The sequence below is a fragment of the Motacilla alba genome, chromosome 4A (genome assembly GCF_015832195.1).
Source record: "Motacilla alba alba isolate MOTALB_02 chromosome 4A, Motacilla_alba_V1.0_pri, whole genome shotgun sequence".
NCBI lineage: Eukaryota > Metazoa > Chordata > Aves > Passeriformes > Motacillidae > Motacilla > Motacilla alba.
The window spans coordinates 13,229,160-13,243,975 of record NC_052045.1 but is presented as its reverse complement, the minus strand read 5'-3'; the positions used below and the strand labels follow the sequence as shown (position 1 = coordinate 13,243,975).

The 14,816-nt window shown below is 37.9% G+C and overlaps 1 protein-coding gene across 6 annotated transcripts in view; it reads left to right on the top strand.

Annotated features, from left to right (window-relative positions):
* AFF2 (AF4/FMR2 family member 2) overlaps positions 1 to 14,816 on the top strand; it is a 334,300-nt gene that overhangs the window by 69,433 nt on the left and 250,051 nt on the right. The window contains exon 1 of one of the 6 annotated variants that reach the window (XM_038164529.1): positions 12,442 to 12,929. The exons of the other annotated variants lie outside the window; for them this stretch is intronic. Within the exon in view, the coding sequence (XP_038020457.1) occupies positions 12,901 to 12,929 (29 nt within the window). The 5' untranslated portion in view covers positions 12,442 to 12,900. Of the gene's footprint in view, positions 1 to 12,441; positions 12,930 to 14,816 lie in introns of those variants that run through there. 6 annotated transcript variants of the gene reach the window in all.

The following is a 14,816-nucleotide window of genomic DNA, read 5'->3' as shown; positions in this document are numbered from 1 at the left end:
GTCTTCAGGAGCAGCAAGATTGATGTGTCTGTTGCTGGTTTAACATGCCAGCCTAGCCTGATTCCAAACTGAGTTGTAGTGTTATTATCCTTCAGTGACAGATATGTGCAGCCATGGTGATCTTTGACCTGCATAAAATAAGTCAAAGGAACAAAGCAAAACTTCAAAGATCACGAGTGTGCCCAACACTTTCAAGCTTATGAGAACAAACTGTTAGCGTGAGTATTGCAGAGATTCAATAATTTCATCTGTACCTTAGCACATTTTTGTAATTAGAAATCAGACAGTCAATTTTAGAAGTAGAATGTCTTTTTCTCTCTTTTCTTTCTTTTTCTCAGCAATCAATCCTATGCTTTGATTTTCTTTTAACATTTTGCATATCACATGCTCTGATTTATCACAAAAAAGTGTGTTGCATATGCAACTAGTAAAGAGCACTTATGGTCCTGTTTCTGACAGAACAAGTCATTTGAGCCAGCTGCAGTAAAATTTTCCTGATTTGGACTAATGAGCAGGAGAGTGATTGCAAATTCGAGAATTTTCTAATGTAGGGAGCCAGGAAACAGCTATAAAACATGGAACAAATGCACCCTATAATGTACTTTGTTCATTTATTTCGTACCATAAGGATAGTTTTGTTTTAATTATTTATGATAATAAACTTGTGAGTAAGGCATTCTGCTATATTTTGTAATGATAATGAAACTTGAGTGATGCAGGGGCTCTCCACAGCATCCTGGTATTAAACGTGTCTTGCAAACAGATTAAGGAGTTGGTCGTATGCTCTTTTAGGAGTTGTTTTGCTATTCAAGTAGGGTTTGAAATCTTATTTTCTATTTCTCTCCCATCTTTCCCCTCCCTTCCAGTTAAGGGCCTAATGCTGTTTCATCTATCAGAGATAGCCACTGTCAGAAGCTCTTAATTAAGGCTCAGTATCCTGCACCTTTTAATGGATGAGAGCTCAACAAAAGCATCTTAACATTTCCAGACATTCTCAGCAAACTTAGAGTGAGCATCACAAATCTGCCCACTGGCTGCTTTTATTATCATGCTAAAGGTAAAAAGGAGGAGTAGGAAATACAATTAAAATGGCCTTTGCAAGTCACCTGTAACATCTTTATGTGCAAATTATGGCAGGTGCAGCTCAGAGGCTCTACAGTAGTTCATTTCTAGTGGCATGACTTTTTTCCTCTCACTGGTGATCTATTTAAGCAAAAGTTATTGAAGCAAAAGGCATTTCCTGGGGAATTAATGATTGTGTGGGAGGAGTTGATAACCTAAAGTGGAAGTGAGGGCCATCTATCCCAGCCCATCATTAGTCTCCAGATCAGATCACTGATTTACTGATCTTTCTTCTTTTTAATATTTTTGGTTGTTCTTTTTTTTTTTTTTTTAAGTGAAAAAGATAAAGAGCATTTCCAATTTGTTGTCTGTGTTTTTAATGATCCTGAAATACTGTGCTGATACTTATTTCATCTGTTTAACCTGGTAGATTGATGACATACTAAGCAGTGCTTAAAATCTTGACAAATAATAGTAATGTATGGACCATTTATCAAGAATTAATGCCTCTCTACTAGCCACTTGGAGTATTTTGCATTTGTTAGTATTTTATTAATTTGATATTTATTAGCCTCTTGAGTGCTAAAATTGAAGTGTTCCTTAGCTGTCAGTGATAATGCAACTAAAAAGTGAATACTACTATAAACAGAATATTTATGGTAGCATTCAGTTTATGCTTAAACCCTCGCAACATGAAAAGTGGGGGGTATGTTTTCTGGCAGGTATTGCAGATAGAGATGCTGTAATAGTAACTCCTTATCATTGAAAAGGGAGGTTAATTGAGCTGTAAATACCAGGACTAAGACATGGGCAATGGGAAGTGGTTCCAGTTCTGCTGCTGCCATTGATGCCTCCTGTGGCCATGAGCAAGTCCTTTAATTTCTCCATGCCTCGGTTCCTCAATGCATGTTACTAATGGCAGTTAACTGCTTAACTAATGTTTGCATATTGTTTTGAACTAGTAGCTGTCAGGAGAGCCTTTGTTGCCAAATTTGTAAATATTAACAGTGGGAAAAAACAGGGGCATTTATCTGATAGTTTCCAGGTTTGGTTTCCATCGTTTGGTGTGACATGCAGTCCCAATTTCTGTCTTTGCCTGATGATTTCTGTCAGCATTATGAGATGGAGGCCTGTGAAATGTTAAATCTTCTAGATCAGATCTGACTACAAAATCCTATTTCGACTAATACTCTGATGTGATTGTGTTGTAATCCAGTGAATTAACAGGATGATTTTTAAAAAGTAAGCTATGTTTTATTCAGGGAGATACTTAACCAGAATCTGTGCAGAATTGAGGAATGTAGTAGGCAGAGTTTCCTCAAGGGGGTTTATCCTTGATGAGCTGACCTGACAGAAACCCATGAGATCAGTAAGAATTGACACATCTGCTCTCCATAAGGGCAACTGAGATATGGAGGGACCAAAGCTATTTCTGTTCAGGTAGTAAAACACTGACACAGAGAGAAAAGAATCCAATAGCCATATGAGCTAATGTTTTTATATTTATAGAGTATAATCCTCCTGATATTAATTTGGTACAATACCAGTTAAAAGAACATAAAGCTGTAGTTCTGTCTTATGACTGCTCCTTAATGTATTTAATATCTGGCCAGCAATGGTAAAGAGACCCACACAGCCATGGCCAGATGACCTCCTTGAAGCTGAAATCATTAATTCAGATGTTTAAATCATCAGAATAAGTAAAGGTAGATGTGAAATGGGGCTATACATACCCTTAGAGGAAAGGGTGCACTTTTTACTTGGTGTTTAATGTCACGTTAGGCTCAGTTCATTCTGCTCCTTCCCTTGGCTCTGTCAGGGCTTGTGGTCTGATGTTGGCATCACGGCTCAGGGTCAGGCTGGATCTGTCAGCAGCCTTGGTTTTGTCTCTTGGATTGTCTGAACCATAGGTGGGTGTTATGTGGCTATAAAATCCACTCTGTAGGATTGTTTTCTTGAGCAGATGTTACACTGGCTTTAGAGCTGTAATTATTCTTTATTTATGTCTGGTTGCTTGAAACTGGCATTTAAAGAATGACAGGTTCTGTGGTAATATAGAAATGAGAGGGGTTGAATTACATATACAGTATATTAAGGTAATGTGAGGAAAATAATCCACATTGTGAAAATGAGAGAATCCTTCCTAGCTCGATAGAAATACACACTTGTTTCTTTAGGCTTTCAGTGTAGCAGTGCAAGACTTTCAAGTGGAAAATTGTTAATTTACTATAATGAATTGAAATGTGAAAAAAACAAATATTTAGTTAATTGCTTCATAAATCTGTCTGTTACTATCAGTGAAATTAAATTGACAAACAGTTCTTTAAAATTAATTTCCACACGGCAATGTGCAGATTTTATTTTATTCAAACCCCATTAGATATTTGTATGAAAGAAAACATAAATTTAAAGGGCATGCATGACAAAACACACATTTCCTACTGTGGGTTCTGAGGTTTTCATACATTTGGCATAATGGGGAGAACTCAACATTTGTTATTTTCAAAGGCAATGCTGGCTAAAAAGTGGAGCACATCATATCCTTACTTTGTCCATACTTACAAGACTATGTCTTGTCACTTTGCTGTCAGTACTTCGCTGTCCTTTTGCTGTGGGGATCAGACGGCTGGGCATAGGATGCTTGAAGATCACACTTGGGTTTGGGCTCTTGCCAGGGCTGAAAGTGCTGCAGGAGCCCAAGGGGAAGGTGGGATCCTGGTCACTGCCAGGATGGGAGTTCCTGCTGACAGGAGGAGTTTGGTGTCTGTGGTCCTGGGTCTGTGTTGCCTCCACAGCCACAACTTTTCTGATCCTGAGCCTGCTGTAACAGCTCGTGCAGGCTCTTGTTATGAAAGAAGGTGGGAAGCTGAGTGCTCTTGTGCTTTAATCACCTAATGACATTATGCCCTCTGCAGTATCAGTTTGTCAAAGTAAGTGGGGCACTACACAAAATTAAATCATTTGATATACTCCATCCTTCCAGCAAATGTAATAAGAACATCCTTTCTGACCTCTCTCAGTGACATTCAGCAGGAGAAAACTTGTCTCACGGTGTATGACCCAGTGTTCTGGAAAGGCACATAAAGATAATTCCTCCTTGCTATGTGGTGGTGTTAGATAGTCTTAAATTTCAGCTTGGTGGCTGTCGTCTCAGAGCTCAGAGGTGGATGAAGGGTTGCAAGATACAGCTGGTCTTAGGGTAAAGTTTAATGTCTGGGAGCTGAGACTCCTCAGTTTTCTTTCCTTAGCCATCTCTTCTTGAATGACTGTCATCACCTCGCTTAAACTTTCATTCCCTCAGTTGTTTTGCTTGACAGAAGTTGCTCCATCCCTGAGGTGTAATTGGGCATGGCTTGATCTGGTTCCTAAAGTGCTTTAAGATCCCCAAAGAAGCCAGCTAGAGGGACAAAATATTAGTGGTAACAGTGACCTGTAAGACTTCAGAGGAAGGAGGCTGCAAACACATTTTCATTTAACTTTAATAATACTTTAATAATCAAAAGAAGAACTGTAATGTTTAATATTTAAACAAAATTGCATTCCCTTTCTTCTCATGTTAAGTGAATATTAAAGCAGGATGGAAGCTAGTTTACATATTTTTACACTAGACTATTTTATTATTAAATACTAAAATGTGCTGAAGTTGGCCAGCCTCCAATGAATATGATTCAACTTACATTGCATTTTAATCTGTGCATGTTACATAGTATAATATTTCTATTAGACAAATGGTTGATAGTAGGGAATTAAAAAAGGATGCACTTTTGTTAAGTATCACATTGTGTTCATGTTGTGAAAATAAGTGATACTCATTTGCTGATTGACAGCACAAGGGACAGAAATAGGTTTTTGGAGTGCAAATAACTGTTATTCAGGATGCAGTAACCAATGTGTCTGGTCTTAAAAGTGCAGGGTATCATTAGTGCTGTGGAATGTGCACCTGAGGTTCTCCAGAGACTAAAGAGCAGAGGAGCTTCCTCTGTTTGCCTGTAGAAAGTGTCAGTGCCTCTCAAAAATACCTGTGACTTCCCTCTCACGTGTTCAGTGAGGGAATCTTTTTTATTAATCTTTTTTAATCAGTGATGTTTTTCGATCTGATGTGAGCAGCAAATCTCCTTTGAGTCAGGGCAGTGATTTTCAGATGAGTTGTGCAACTCCTTGCCACAGCATATTGTGGTTGAGAGCATTTTTTGGAGAAGCGTCTTCTAGAGGAGCTAAATATAAACACACCTGCTCCTTTGTACTTAACACACAGGTTCATGTGCCCAGATTTTCTCAGGGTAGTGGCAGTGTTTTGGAGACTGCTTTGCCCTGGGCCTGGTGCCTGTTGTCAGAGGCAGCATGGGTTACACAGAGCTTTGGTCTCACCTCCTTCTGGGAGTCTGGCCTTAAGTGGCCTTGTTTTCTGCATTGTGGTATTTCAGTCATTCATGAAGTCAGTTATAGATGTGAGGTTTCAAACACATTCAAAACATAATTGCAGAGACAGATACAGTTTCTGTTTGGCTCTGGGGAACTGCAGTACTGGGATAATCATTTGCATCACACCCACTCTAAAAATTCAAGTAATTTCAGGCATGAGTTTGTAGTTTTAGCCAGTCTAAATAACATTTTTGTTATGATTTTACTCTGTCTGAAGAAGTATTTTACAATATTAAGTGCTCATTTTTAGCTTTCAAGTCCCAGAGCATATTTCAAACCTGTGTAACACCTACATACCATATCCCTAATTGCACAGCATTCCCTTGTCGAGTTAAATTTAAGGGTGGTGTTTTTTTCAGGGAGAATGGTGCATTTGGTTTACCTTTTGTCTGTGACAGGGTGTGTGATCTGCTGCCTGGTGTGTGTCTGTGTCAGTGCTCATTGTGGTAAAGAGGCAAATTTGATTATTCCCCAGTCAGCTGGGAGGTTTCACGTGTACAATCTATGACACCACTAAAACAAAATAAATTTGTCTATATATATATATATATATATATATATATAAAAGTGGTCTTTAGCTGAGGATGATGATGGCCTGTGGGGTGGAATAGGAAAGTTCCTTGGTATCTTGCTTGATTTCTTGTTTTTTGGTTTGGTTTTTTTTTTAAGACATTTGTACATTTTGTTTCTTTACCTTTGTCAGCCAGAAAATCTCTGCAGTCGATACCAGTTTTAAGTAATGACCATAGAAGTTCTGTAGCTCTGGTATGTACTGATTTGTACTTAGGAGTTTTAAACTCTTGACATTGGATTAAAAAAACCCTCTTTTTAGCATGAGGAATATAACAGAAAATCTAGTTTATACCAAGAAGTTTCTGCTTAGAGCTGGCTGCATTTTGAGATCTGGCTTTTTTGTCATTATTAAATGGCTTGGTCCCATCCAGCCCTCATTGAATTCACTGGGAAAATTGCCAGTAGCATCAGCTGAAGTTGAACTATGCCCTTAGAAAGGATGTAAACCTTAGCAATGCTGATGAACTTTGTGCTGGTTTGGTTAAATTATTTTGTCATACTTTATGCTGTGTTTATAAATGAGGAATAAACATTATATGTTTGCTGAAGGCATGAACAGTATTTGTTACAGATTATCTTCCTCACTAGAAGCCAAGGATGATGATAATCCATTGACCTGCTGACTCTGAATATAGTTAGGAAAAATAAGCACAAAATATTATTGTTCTCTTCTAAACAGGTACCTTGTTTCTGTGAGGTTTTTTAAGGTCTGGTGGAAGAAGGTTGAAAATTTGGAGTTTGGAATACTCTGGCTTCTTTGGATCCTCATGAGCACTAGGTCTTACAAAGCTATAACATCATTGCATCTCCTGCAACTTGGTAGTGCCCAAGATGAGCAATATATTTCACAACAGCATTGAAAAGAGGATGCAGGTGAACTTGAATTTAAATTGAGAGGACCTTGCATTTATTTGATCATCTCTGTCCTTTCCTCTGGTTCTACCAAAACACATGGAGGCAATTATATAGGATTTCAATTGAGAGAAGAATAATTTATGTGAATGATAATTTCTTTAGCCAGACAATGTCCTAAATAACAAGCAATTAAATTATATTAGGTATATTATTACAGTACTATTTTTTGTGCTCTGGGGTCTGAATCAGCCTGTATGTGTGCACTGCACTCCAAGACCTGCGTGAGCTTCTCCCTCAGTCTAAAAGTGATGAATGAAATAGTCATCCTACTGAATTCTCAATTTTCCTGTGGTGGTATTCTTCAGCACATGTTAAGTTTAAGAACATGTGGTTAAAGAGCTGCACAGCATGTGAAAATGCTCAAGGGAGCAGAGGTGCCTGTTAGTAAATGAATGCATTTATTAGAGCTGTAGGAGCACACAGAAGCATTTCTGCAATAAAATACCCAAGCAGTTGATTCTGCTGATTCATTTGTACCCAAAGTTTGTGTTAATCAGTGATTGCTTTGTGACTCTTTTAAAAGACAAGATTTATTTCTGTCTATTCTGCCATCTCTTGCAGATCATTGCCAAAATCTCAAGCTAATACAAACATGTGGACTCCACTTTTAAGGAAGCATCCTACAGGTGCCCAGGAAATTTTGAGTGGCAGTATTAAAAAAAAAAAATTATTATAATGAGAAAAGATATAGACAAAACTAGAGTTCCAAAATGGTTTTTGGCTTAGGTGTAAGAATTCAATCTGTACATATCAAGTGATAAGTTAAAGATTTTGAGTTTCTATACTTTGAAATGCTTTTTAATTTTTGAAAATGGTACATGTACAAAAATAAATGGACATTTCCAAGGAATGTTTCACAATTTGAGGTGCTCAGGTGAAGGAAAAGCAGACTGTAACAAGCACTGTCAGAAGGTTTTTATTGATTCAAATTAGTGTTATGTCTTGGGAGTAATATCTGTAAAATACACTCTTTGTAGCAGTACTGTGCCACATTTACTGTTAATGTGAATGAAGAATAATGCACAACAGCTAAACACAACTCCATTCACCCTTAGTACATTAATACACAGTGTGCTGGTGAGATGTGAAGTATAATGGCAGTGAGGAAGTTGTTGAGAGGTGTCTCTCAAACACAGTACAGGCTTTGGCAATGGCTTCATGGCTACATTGCCTTCAGTGAGTTTTGTAGAAACATCAAATCCCAGGAGAGATCAAAATTAAAAAAAAAAAAAACAAACCAAAAACCAACAACAAAAAAATGCCCAACAACAAAACCCCAAACCAAAAAACATTTAGAAATATGTTATAGTCTGTTAAAGTCAGGCAATGAAATTGAGAGTTAAGGTTGAACCTCTTTTCCTATTCAACCCCCTTGTAATCAGTCCCCTTAGAGTCACAGCACATTACCCATCTAATAAAGCTTCCTAATCGAGCTCTAGTGTCCTGAATGTAATTCATTTGATGCCAAAAATGCTCTTTAATTTCACATTTATGTAAGTTTGTTAGAGTTTATCAGTGGTTTATTGCAAATCGTAACTAGAATACTGGATTCCAGGTGTTTCTGGGAGGTTGGTATCAACACCTTAATGTGCATTCATTTATTTAAATAAAAATAAGTACAACAAAAATAACCCCATAATTTTATCTTAGCCAGCTCTTTTCTCTATGAATCAGATGTTTACTCTTAGAAATACCACATGTTGGAAAGCTGTTTTATGTGACTGATGTTCTAATGACTGTTTGTGTTTTATGTCCTTCTGAAGATGTAGTTATAACTATTTTTCTCTTGGGCTGCTTTCCCCCCCTCTTTTCTTTCAGTTTTGCTTTTGTTTCTCATTCTGCAAATTTGAACTGACAAGAAGACTGTAATAGGACTCCAAAACATACCTTGAACACGCATTGTTAAGCAAATTACAATTGCTGATGTCATTTACACGTGTTGCCTTTCAAAGGATGAACGTGTTCATTTAATTTGCTTTTTAAATATCCATAACAGTGTCCCCCCCAAGCGTTTTAATAAAACAGAAACAGTTAATTATTGCCGAATAAAGGTACCCAAATATAGTGATCTGCAGCTTGCATTTAAATGTTTCTGACAGCACTTCTCCTTTGAAAAGAAAATTGTGTAAATTGCCAGTTACTATATTTTTTAATAAATAAGTCTTGACTCTGTTTCTCTTTTCTTCCCCACCCCTCTGCAATACTGTTCAACAACCACACTTTCAGTGGGACCATTTCTATTACAGAGTGATTGAGCTCTGATTTACACATCAATTACCCAACTTCATGGAGATTTTCATGCTCCCCTAGCTGACATCAATGAAGCATAACTGCGTAAGCGCTTTATTTCATCCCACTTTTTGATAACTCTGACTGATAACTAATCATATTGAAAGACAATGTGCTATGATACAGGAAACAATAAATGCTCCCCTTTGAAACCTCATCTATTCTTTATATGCTTACTATCCCGGAGCTTATCTCTGCCATCCATTCCCCCAGAATTGTTCCTTCCAAATTCACGTTCAGGAAAGGTTTAGGGCTGCATAGTACAAAAAACAGGAGAAAACTGAGGTAAAAATAATATTTTCTAGGTCCTTGGTACATGTGGGAATAACTAAAAAGAATGAGGAATATGAAAAATACTAGCCAAGCCCTTAGCTTACATTTCCATAATTCACCCAGGGGTCTCTTGGGCATTTTTTCCTTTGGAGGCTTTAATCTTCTGTATTCTCTATTAAATCTGCTAAAGGAATGGCATTGTTTTTAATGCAAATTGTGAAGAGATTTAGCTCATGTGGATAGATAACCAGTGACCATCTCAAGTGTTTCTCTGCAGAACTGTTGAACATCAAAGACAGAATATTCTATATTTTAAAATAAATCATTTATCTTGAAGTGCAGTGATAGATATGTTCTGTGCTAGATACTCTCAGTAACTATTCATGCTATGAAAAGGAAGACAACATTAAAGTAAACATTAAATATGAAAGATACCAAGAACTTGTAAAGCTATTTTTGCTATGTCTTGGTTTGTCTCTGTCAAGTAGGAAAATTACCAGGACAAAGATGTAAGCTCAGTGGTGATAAACAGAGGAAGAACAATTTTGCTATTTTAAGTGTGGTAGTGCTTATATTGTTTATCATTAGTGAAACAAAGACTTCAGATCAGCAGGGAAGATACATTAAGTTGGCCATATTTCTGCCTAAATATCAGATTTTTAAATTCCTCTCATTTACTTAATACATTTTATGACCTGCTATGAAATTTAAGACCTGAGGCTGCTTTTTCTTTTTTTCTTTTTTTTTTTTTTCATTTGGAATAAATGCATTAAAATACCACTGTTTATACTGGGAAAATCCTCATAGATGAAGGAAGGCAGTTCTTCCTTTGTCCAGAGCTATGGTACTCTGCTTTTACATGAAATCAGTGGAGTTAAAACGGTGGGATAAAACTGGAGTTATGCAGAGGAGAATTCCAATTGTAATGTATTTGTTAGAAGTAGTCTTTCACCTAGTTTGATTGCCAGGTGAAATGCTTTTTGCCTTATGCTTTTAAGTCACATTGAAGAATTGGACAGGTGTGGAAAAGCAAGTATGTATTTGAAGCATGGGGGGATATCCTCATTGACCTGAGCTGGATTTCTCCTGTAAGTTAAATATACTCCTGAGTGGGTTTTGATTTGGGATGTTTAATACATTGTGCAGGAGTATGAGTTAGTTTTTGAGGAAGCCCAGTTTCCGAGTTTACTTCTCCAACTTCCTGAGTACATGTGGGCAAAGTAAAAACTATGAAGCAACAACCTTGGGAAAGGACTTTCAGTTCTCAAATTCGTATCATTTTATATCCACTGTGTCTTAGTTTAGAAGCTTGTGTTTATATTTTGCTTCCCCAAATTACAAACATTTCAGTTTGAGAACTTCTTTCATCATTTAGGCATATCTGATATTTTAAGGGGGGGGGGGGGGTGTGGAACTAGTACAGGGAAATATTTGATTTGATGTAGTGTGCATTTTTTTAATTGAGACATGTTATTGAGAACAGCAACTACTTTTTCCTTAAATTGTGGATAAATGCTGGCTTTTTTGAATGTCATTCATTTATTCTCATAGTTGTATTCTGTCACTGCTATAAAGCCTCTCTGCTCCTGCTTTTTTATTGATTCTTTCCCTATTGGGCTCTTGTTGTTTTGACTGAATCAACAGAGCCGTGTTCTGTTCTCATTCGTGATTTGTCTGCAACATGAGGTGTTTGATCATTTTTCTCTCTTCTACTTTTTCTTAATATCACAGAGACTACTCCTTCAAACTTGTCTGGTCTGACTTTTTTCTTCTGCTCCTTCTCCAGTCTTTCAGGCTTTTTCCTAGTCTTCGGTGCTTTGAGAGACTTCTGTGGCTTTAGTTAGCACAACTTTGAAAATAAACCCCAAACGCTAGGGCTCAGCCTTTAGCTGTTGGTCTCATTTCATCAGCTTCCCTTTAACTCTTCCCTATAACCTCTTACTTTGTTGCAGTCTGTCCTAAAAGGTTCCTTTTTTTCCCTCCAGATCTTTTGCACCACATCCTCTCACTTTCACCAGAGATGACTGCACTGTACTTTCCAGTGCCCCAAATTTTATTCTCCTTCTAGTTCTCCTTTTGTAGCCAGCACTCATCTGACTTTCATCTCTTATTGCCAGATCCACATTTTTAGCTTCTCGTCCAAAACCTATGTGTATGTCTGTTATCTTTTGCCTTGATATAACCTCCTTCTGCCTCAGCCACCTCCTCCTCTTCTCTGTTCTCCAGGGACTGGGCTGGATTGCCCCTACAGCCATCGTGGGCTGCAGTGGGGGTGAAGCTGCAGCTCTGCTGTCCTTGCTGACACCCTGCAGACTCACACAGGCTGAGCACCTGGGCTGTCACAGGGCAGCAGCTCGCCACTGTCCCCACACTGTGCCTGTAGCTGAGAAGAATGGATGTGTGCTGCTCTGATTGCAAAGCTTTACATATCCCATGCTGTGACTCAAAAATGCATTTGCAACCTGCCCCAGTGTTAGCATACCAAAACAACATTACAGTTGTAGTTGCTATTCTTTCTGCCATTTCCACCACACTGGTAATTTGTAGGTTGGTGTTCTCATGTGCTCTTGTACTATTCTTACTGCTCACCATTCCTGATCTTCTCAGATTTATATACAGGCTTCCTCATTCAAATTCAATTATTAATCTAATAAGTGGTAACAAAACAATAGAGCTCACATATTTAAACTACATTGTCATGTAGTAGTTGTGTCTAGGGAGTTGCCCTCTTGGATATTGTGAATATTGTTGCCTACAGCTGTTTTCTTTTGTATCTCTTTTATAAAATGTTTATGAAAGCCTGTATTGTGGTATCCTGCTCTCCTGGCTTTAGAGGAGTCATGAAGTATTTCTCATACAAGTGAGACAGACTGAACTCTGATGTTCCTCACAGTATCTGACTATAGTTTTCACTGACACCTTCACCACTAATCACATATCTGTATTTCACAGAACATTAGTTAAGCTAAAAATTAAACAGAAGTCCCAGAGATTGCATTGTGTCTGCAGCAAGAATTTCTGGAGAGCATCCCATTAGGTTTTCAGTGCACTGCAGCCTTAAGATCTAATCAGCATCCCTCTTTGAATTACACAGAACCCAAATAAGTTGTTATCCTAATCTGCGTATGATCTAACAATATTTGATTTCCTGTAGCCACAATCAGCTCCGTGTCATGCACTGTCATAGCAAAAGCACATTTGCAGAGAAATAAACCAAGTAATGGTCTTGACAGGATGAGCAACCACTTCCTTTCGCATAGACACTTTGTACACTTAAGGCTGCCCTGTGACTCTGCCAGTTGGAAGTTCAAAACGCAGCTTTAATTTTATGCTTTTTTTTTTTTTTTTGTTCTCACAAGAAAATATATGAGAGTGAGATTTGGATTGAAGCAGAGGTAACAATTTACTTAAGGTTTTGCTTGTGTTGTAACATGGATTCTCACAGTTTTGTAGTTTGTAAACATTGTTGGGGACTAGGACTTGAGGTGTGCCTTTGTACTTGCCTCTTGAGTGCCTGAAATAGAAATCTTTCATAAACACAATTCAAGAGAAATACATCACTGGGTTGTGTTGAAAAATACTGTATTTTCAAACTTTTAATGTTAACATTCTAAACACTGTGTAAGCTTAAGTTAATGTCTTTTAAAATGATTATGCCACTTTGAATTATGCCAGTGCTGTTTTCATAGTTTCTGAAGTTGTGGTTTTGTAATGTGTCATAAAGCATATCTTAGTAGTCTTAGGGTCTTTGCTGCTTTTTCTCAGATAGGATATGGCATAATGCCTCACTTGGTTTCCTAAATACTTTGCATGCTTGTGACCTGAGCTGGCTTTTAGATAACAAAATGCTGTAACCTCACATGAGGGGTGAGATGTGTTGTGTGCTCTACTCTGTGATCTCTGTGTTCAGTGGCCAGATTGTTTGATTTGAATGTGCCCAGAATTTCACCCTGAAACCCCAGGCAGTGGAAGCCATTGGGAAGCTGTAAAATGCATCTCTAGCTTTCATGAATAATTCTTTCTGAAGTGAATGCTGGCAGTCCTGGGATGGGAGTGCTTCCATAGCAAACATTGCTTATGCAGGATACAACATCTTGCTTAGACTAGATCTGTGAGACTGGGCTTATAACTTCACCATGGCCTGATCTTGCTGAAGAGTCACACAGTCTGTGGGTCAAACTGCTAGAGAGATCTCTGGAATGATTCCCCCATGAGAGGGATAAATATAGTATGTTCCTACTACTCCTGGGATGGATTATTTCTGGGTTAACCCCACCCCCTCCTTCAGCAAAGCTGTGGGGAGAGATGGAATCAGCCTTGGCCTCATCTTTGGATACCAGTTTGGGAAAAACCTTGCATTCACTTACTCCCATATTTGTGGATTATAGTCTTGATTTAGGATTCAAAAGGAATTCCCCCCTTCACCTTTTAGCGAACAGGTTGCTTGTGATTTACAATGTTACATTAGCAATGTGGTCATGTGTAGAATAGAAAAGTGTCTGTCCTTACAACCATTTCCCCCTCAGTCTCCCTTAGGAGACCAGCAAACAGTACCAGCAAACTTTCTGCAAAAATACAGCATTGATGATAAGACTGTTCTGGAGCTTGCTCTTGGTGTTAGTGATGTCGGTACATCAGGAGGTGCTACAAACAAATTAAATAAAACAAAACATGGCATATTTTGAGCCTTCTAAATTGTAGAAGGAAAATGTGGATGGCAGTCATTCAGCTCAGCCTATGTAGGTGGCTTTGCATTCAGTTTACAAGCCATAATCAAGCCTTATTCAATCCAAGTCTGAGTGGTCTTGAATTGCTTAAACCAATTATTAATTCATATTTTTTATTTAGAAATCTCATTGTGGCATGTCTTTCTTCTTTTCTTTCCTTGCCTGTATAAAAACAAGTGTATTAAGTGTAAGGCTACATGGAGTCATCAGGCAACAGACATATGCTTTCCTGTGCTCTCCACAGGGCTTGCAGGTTCAAACACAACCTGCCTGAATCATAAGAACTTTAATTGAGTAGATAAAGAGGTCCTCATAATTATAAACTGCAGTAGGTATAACAAGAGGCTAAATACATAGCTGTGGTTTTAATTAGCTGGTGCTTCAAATTAGTAATTGTGGTTTCACTCAGAAATCAGTGACTTTATACACTGTTAAAGCCTCATCACTGTGCAGTTCATTCCTCATTATATCTCTCGGTGTGAAGCTTTCAATACAATATCATGCTGAGCTAAAAAGGCAAAAGTTGTAGATATTTGGTTATCTTCCAAGTGCAGT